At 46.6% G+C, this 7006-nt stretch overlaps 1 protein-coding gene across 1 annotated transcript; it reads right to left on the bottom strand.

Moving 5' to 3' along the window:
* Window positions 1-4108: 4108 nt before the first annotated feature.
* On the bottom strand, window positions 4109-5290 carry LOC119894658 (receptor-type tyrosine-protein phosphatase mu-like; the record flags this gene model as incomplete). The annotated part of the gene is given in 2 exon segments (XM_038707321.1): window positions 4109-4239; window positions 5118-5290. A coding segment is annotated over 1 exon segment (168 nt), but the record flags the coding sequence as incomplete, so codon positions are not given.
* Window positions 5291-7006: the final 1716 nt, after the last annotated feature.

Raw genomic sequence — 7006 nt, 5'->3', positions numbered from 1 at the left:
TCTGTAGTACTCTGTTGTAGTGTCTGTAGTACTATACTGCTGTATCTGTAGTACTCTGTTGTAGTGTCTGTAGTACTATACTGTAGTGTCTGTAGTACTCTGTTGTAGTGTCTGTAGTACTATACTGCTGTATCTGTAGTACTCTGTTGTAGTGTCTGTAGTACTCTGTTGTAGTGTCTGTAGTACTCTGTTGTAGTGTCTGTAGTACTATACTGCTGTATCTGTAGTACTCTGTTGTAGTGTCTGTAGTACTATACTGTAGTGTCTGTAGTACTCTGTTGTAGTGTCTGTAGTACTATACTGTAGTGTCTGTAGTACTCTGTTGTAGTGTCTGTAGTACTCTGTTGTAGTGTCTGTAGTACTATACTGCTGTATCTGTAGTACTCTGTTGTAGTGTCTGTAGTACTATACTGCTGTATCTGTAGTACTCTGTTGTAGTGTCTGTAGTACTATACTGTAGTATAATAGTGGTTGCAGTATCAGTAGTATTACATTTACATTACATTTACCCATGTGGCAGACACTTTTATCCAAAGCGACTTACATTTGAGGAACAACATACAAGCATCAACAGAGCATCAAATACAGCACGAGATCTACAACTAACAATACATACTAGTAAGAGCAGCAATAAATACTAGTAAGAGCTCATAGTACATATCACATCAATGGGGTAAATACCTAGGGAAGGAAGTAAGAGTTAACAAAAGTGCAATCAAATTCTGATATTAGTATCAGAAGTATTATATTGCAGTATCAGTAGTATTAGTATCAGTAGTACTATATTGCAGTATCAGAAGCAGTAATAGTGGTTGCAGTATCAGTAGTATTATATTGCAGTATAAGTAGTATTGTACAGCAGTAACAGTGGTTGCAGTATCAGCAGTACTATCTCCAGTACTGAGAGTGTGTATTCTTACAGGCAGTGCACCACGGTGCGCCCCTCTCCTCCGTCGTACTCCTCCTGCCATTTGTCCACCTGGTGGACCAGTTTGAGGAAGGAGCGCTTGGAGACGGGCGTGTCCCGGTACATGGGCCAGCCCAGGAACTGGAACTGCTGCACCATGCGGTACCCGTCCTGCGGCTGGGAGACACAGGGAGGACAGGGGGGTCAGAACAAGCTCAGGGAAGGATGGAGAAATCAAACACACCCCAAAGTAAAATCGTGTAGGGGAGGAAGAGGAGCTGAAAGGAGGATAAAATCAAACATACCCTGACATAAGAGGAAGAAAGGGAGGACAAATAGGTAATGGGGAGGATGGATGGGGATAGGAAAGGAGTGAGGTAAGGAAAGGAGCAGTACAGAAGGAGATAAGGAAGCAAGTAGCAAAAGCAAGAGAAGTGGGCAGAAAGTAAAGGAAGGAAGGAATGAAGGAGGTGAGACAGGTAAACAGAAGGCAGGTAAGGGAATGAAGGGGGAGGGGTAAAGGATGGAAGATAAACTGATCCTAACGTAAATGTGAGCAGACAGGGAGGAGAGAGGGTTCAAATCAAACGCACTGAAAGCTAAATCCGACCTGCCACGGCGAGGCGGGCGGGGAGGGGGAGTCTGGATCAAACAGAGACGAAATGTTGTGAGACACAGGAGGAAATGAGGCACAAATCAAACGCAGTAAAACCTAAACTCAGCCCGACGGGGAGGTGAAGAGGTTTAAATCAAACGCATTCTGATCTAAATTTGGTGAAACAGGAAAGAAATGGAGGTTTGGATCAAACACAAGCACAGCTGAACTTTATCAGACAGAAACCAAGCACACCCTGAATACCTGAGGCTGGAAAGGGGGTCAAAATCAAACAACCCCAGTCTGAAAGACGTGGCTTCTGTTGCGCTAACACTGCTAAAGCGGCTAATACCTGACTCTCTGCTACCGGGGTCTGCTAGCATCAACTAGCATCAAAAACAGCTAATTAGCGGGCGTTAGCATGCTCTGAAAAGCAGGTGTAAACATGCAGGTAGATTTTTATTCTTAAGAGGACAGACTGAAGACTTCAGAGAGCTGCACTGCGTCTGTTATCATCATACATATATAACTAAAAACCTAAAGTAGAAAATGCAGCAATAATTACCAACACTTTGTTTTGTTACAGCTCACAGTGAACGTTGTATTTTGTGTTCATTAAATTTGAACTTGATGAGCGAAATCACTTCAGACTGCAGCTGTTCAGTGTTTAATCAGACGTTTACAGTTTGGGTTTGGCTGCATGTCCTCAGTTTTTCAGTATTTAGTGAAACACCAGCTGGATCTGCTGCACTCTGAGCTGCTCTATGTCTCAACCAACCATTGGACCACTGCTCAGTCACCATTGGATCACTGTTCAGTCACCATTGGACCACTGCTCAGTCACCATTGGACCACTGCTCTGTCACCATTGGACCACTGCTCAGTCACCGCTGGACCACTGCTCAGTCACCGCTGGACCACTGCTCAGTCACCATTGGACCACTGTTCAGTCACCGCTGGACCACTGTTCAGTCACCATTGGACCACTGTTCAGTCACCGCTGGACCACTGTTCAGTCACCATTGGACCACTGTTCAGTCACCATTGGACCACTGTTCAGTCACCGCTGGACCACTGCTCAGTCACCGCTGGACCACTGCTCAGTCACCATTGGACCACTGTTCAGTCACCGCTGGACCACTGTTCAGTCACCATTGGACCACTGTTCAGTCACCGCTGGACCACTGTTCAGTCACCATTGGACCACTGTTCAGTCACCATTGGACCACTGTTCAGTCATCATAGGACCACTGCTCAGTCACTGTTCAGTCACCATTGGACCACTGCTCAGTCACCGCTGGACCACTGCTCAGTCACCGCTGGACCACTGTTCAGTCACCATTGGACCACTGTTCAGTCACCGCTGGACCACTGTTCAGTCACCATTGGACCACTGTTCAGTCACCGCTGGACCACTGTTCAGTCACCATTGGACCACTGTTCAGTCACCATTGGACCACTGTTCAGTCACCATTGGACCACTGCTCAGTCACTGCTCAGTCACTGCTCAGTCACTGCTCAGTCACTGCTGGACCACTGCTCAGTCACCGCTGGACCACTGTTCAGTCACCATTGGACCACTGCTCAGTCACTGCTCAGTCACCGCTGGACCACTGTTCAGTCACCATTGGACCACTGCTCAGTCACTGCTCAGTCACCGCTGGACCACTGCTCAGTCACTGCTCAGTCACTGCTCAGTCACTGCTCAGTCACTGCTCAGTCACCGCTGGACCACTGTTCAGTCACCATTGGACCACTGCTCAGTCACTGCTCAGTCACCGCTGGACCACTGTTCAGTCACCATTGGACCACTGCTCAGTCACTGCTCAGTCACCGCTGGACCACTGCTCAGTCACTGCTCAGTCACCGCTGGACCACTGTTCAGTCACCATTGGACCACTGCTCAGTCACCGCTGGACCACAGTTCAGTCACCGCTGGATCACTGTTCAGTCACCACTGGATCACAGTAAATCACAGTAGCTCTGCAGGTAGACGATCATGCAAATCCCACAAAAATCTATTGCATGTTCTTGTACCAAAATAGAGGTGGTTGCCAGCCAAAAAAGGAGATATAGTCCTGACGCGTGTCCCTGTCTTTAGGTGGTAGTAGTCAAAGTAACATCAACCATAAAGGGAGGTAACAGAGAGTAAAAGAAACGCACCCTTGCTGTGTTGTAGATCCTGAAAATTCGGCTGATGACGTCCTCTTCCAGATCTGCGGAGACAAACTCCACCTGCAAGGAGCCGAGGCGATGGAGGCCGTTCTCCGGCCAGTACTGAGGACACAGCTGAGACACAGACACACGGACTGGTTGATTTTCTATCTTCGTACAGTCATTCCTATGATTTTCCACCAGAGCTATGTCACCAGGAGCAACTGGTAACAGGATATTCAGATTCCTCAGGGAGGAAACGTGAATATCTGTATACTTTTGAGTAGATATTAGATATGTACAGTGCTGTTACTGTTACCTGTTATTTATTTTCAGGGTATATAATATGTACACGTATATAGTACTTTTACACTTGAATCTGGTTCACACTCATCTTTTCGTTAATCTTTCACGTGCGTTGACGTGTGTGTGTGTGTGTGTGTGTGTTTACCTGTGCAGGGTCGACGTCGTTCAGCATGACGATAGACGTGCAGTGGTAGTCCAGGACCAGACGCCAGAAGTCCTTCACTGTGTTGGGCAAAGGATGCTGGGTAACGATAAACGCTGACGGCTGCTTGTAGCTCTGCAACAGTTAACACACACCAATATAAGGTCACGCAGCAGGAAATGACATCAAGCACGCGAATGAGTAAGATCAACAAGAGCAAGGTTTTTCCCTCTCTGAGCTTTAATGTAAGAGGAGCTTTGAACACACACACTCTCTGTGGTCAGGCATTTGGTCAGTTTCCATGGGGATGGAGTTGTTTATTGGTGAAATGGTAGGGTAGGACAATACTGTGGTCTGTGTTTCTAAACCCTCCATTAACCCACAAAGATGCTGAGCCTGCTCTCTCCCGCTCTCTAACATAAACCAAAGGCCTCTCTCTCTCTCTGGCATTTAAAGGGACAGTTACTTTCATAACCTATCATTATAATAAATAATAATGAACTAGGTATTATGATGTAATGATAGGTTTAGATTTGTACTTAATATTATAAGAATCATGTTTTTAAGTTTTCCTTAGTATCACAGCTAAAGTTGTCTGTACCCTGCAAACAGGAAGCAAACAGGAGCTGCTAACGGCTAATTCAGCTCCTTGTAATGCACCATATCCACATGGCGGCCATTTTTCCCTGACGTCTCATCAAGGAACTCAAATGCTGTTATCAAAAGCACAATGTCGCCCTGCTGTGTTTCCTGATCGACCAGGAGACGATGGCTGGTGAAAGTCCGGAGGGACATCGATCATATTTCAAGGTAAAACAACATATTTGATAACCCATTAGCTACCATTAGAGCTAACGTTACATCCAGTGCCTTGAAATATGTCCCTCTGGACTTTCACCATCCATAGTCTTTTAGTTGCTGATCAATCAGGAAGCAGTGAAATGATAATAATTTGTCAGATTCCCTACGTTTACATTATGCTTTTTGTCTTTGAGTAAATTTGTGTCACATACGTCCATCAGCGCAGCGTTGATGTAGTTGGAGCTCTCTCCGTCGATGGTGATGAGGAACGGCAGGCAGCGGTCCGGAGGCAACAGTCCATGCAGCGGTTCTTCTCATGGTTTCTAGGCAAAAGAGCGATGCTGCAGTCCTCCACCCGCAGCGTGGGCGTGACCATGTTCAGAGTCTGAGCACGCACACACCAATGTAATTACTAATTCATATCAATACCACGGTCAGTACAGATACCAACAACATCACCCCAACACAACTGCTCCCATCAATTTAGACTGAATTTAAGGTTTGCCGTCCCTTCACTGACACCTTATTAACGTTCCTAACGGCAGAACCGATGATTTGCCCCCCTTCACTGACACCTTATTAACGTTCCTAAAGACAGAACCGATGGTTTCCCACCCCTTCGCTGACGCCTTATTAACGTTCCAAACTGCAGAACCGATGATTTGCCCCCCTTCGCTGACACCTTATTAACGTTCCAAACTGCAGAACCGATGATTTGCCCCCCTTCGCTGACACCTTATTAACGTTCCTAATGGCAGAACCGATGATTTGCCCCCCTTCGCTGACGGCTTATTAACGTTCCAAACTGCAGAACCGATGATTTGCCCCCCTTCGCTGACACCTTATTAACGTTCCTAACGGCGGAACCGATGATTTGCCCCCCTTCGCTGACGGCTTATTAACCTTGCTAACGGCGGAACCGTTGGTTTGCCCCCCTTCGCTGACACCTTATTAACCTTGCTAACGGCGGAACCGTTGGTTTGCCCCCCTTCGCTGAGACCTTATTAACGTTCCTAATGGCAGAACCGATGATTTGCCCCCCTTCGCTGACGGCTTATTAACGTTCCAAACTGCAGAACCGATGATTTGCCCCCCTTCGCTGACACCTTATTAACGTTCCTAATGGCAGAACCGATGATTTGCCCCCCTTCGCTGACGGCATATTAACGTTCCAAACTGCAGAACCGATGATTTGCCCCCCTTCGCTGACACCTTATTAACGTTCCTAATGGCAGAACCGATGATTTGCCCCCCTTCGCTGACGGCTTATTAACGTTCCAAACTGCAGAACCGATGATTTGCCCCCCTTCGCTGACACCTTATTAACGTTCCTAACGGCGGAACCGATGATTTGCCCCCCTTCGCTGACGGCTTATTAACCTTGCTAACGGCGGAACCGTTGGTTTGCCCCCCTTCGCTGACGGCTTATTAACGTTCCTAACGGCGGAACCGATGGTTTGCCCCCCTTCGCTGACGGCTTATTAACGTTCCTAACGGCGGAACCGATGGTTTGCCCCCCTTCGCTGACGGCATATTAACGTTCCTAACGGCTGAACCGATGATTTGCCCCCCTTCGCTGACGGCATATTAACGTTCCTAAAGGCTGAACCGATGATTTGCCCCCCTTCGATGACGGCATATTAATGTTCCTAACGGCGGAACCGATGATTTACCCCCCTTCGCTGACGCCATATTAATGTTCCTAATGGCGGAACCGATGATTTGCCCCCCTTCGCTGACGGCATATTAATGTTCCTAACGGGGGAACCGATGATTTGCCCCCCTTCGCTGACGGCATATTAATGTTCCTAATGGCGGAACCGTCGGTAAGGTAGAAAACTCCAGACTTGTTGTTATTATTGGTATAAATAAATAAAAAAATAAATAAAGTAAACATTGTAAAGATGCTATAAAGGCTGTCTCAATAGAAACCTTACGTACATATGTATACTGTATCTATCTATCTATATACACGTATACATACACATACATACATACATATATATCTGTATGTGTGTGTATAATATATATATGTGAGCCTGAAGAAGCAATGGGCGAAACGCGTTGCTCACAAATAAAGTAGTAAGTCAGATCAGTGTTT

Source organism: Micropterus salmoides, unplaced genomic scaffold (assembly GCF_014851395.1).
Source record: "Micropterus salmoides isolate LMB-PRFRI ecotype aquatic unplaced genomic scaffold, ASM1485139v1 Ms_hic_scaffold_833, whole genome shotgun sequence".
In the NCBI taxonomy this organism is placed as follows: Eukaryota; Metazoa; Chordata; class Actinopteri; order Centrarchiformes; family Centrarchidae; genus Micropterus; species Micropterus salmoides.
This window is presented reverse-complemented; position numbering and strand designations above follow the sequence as displayed.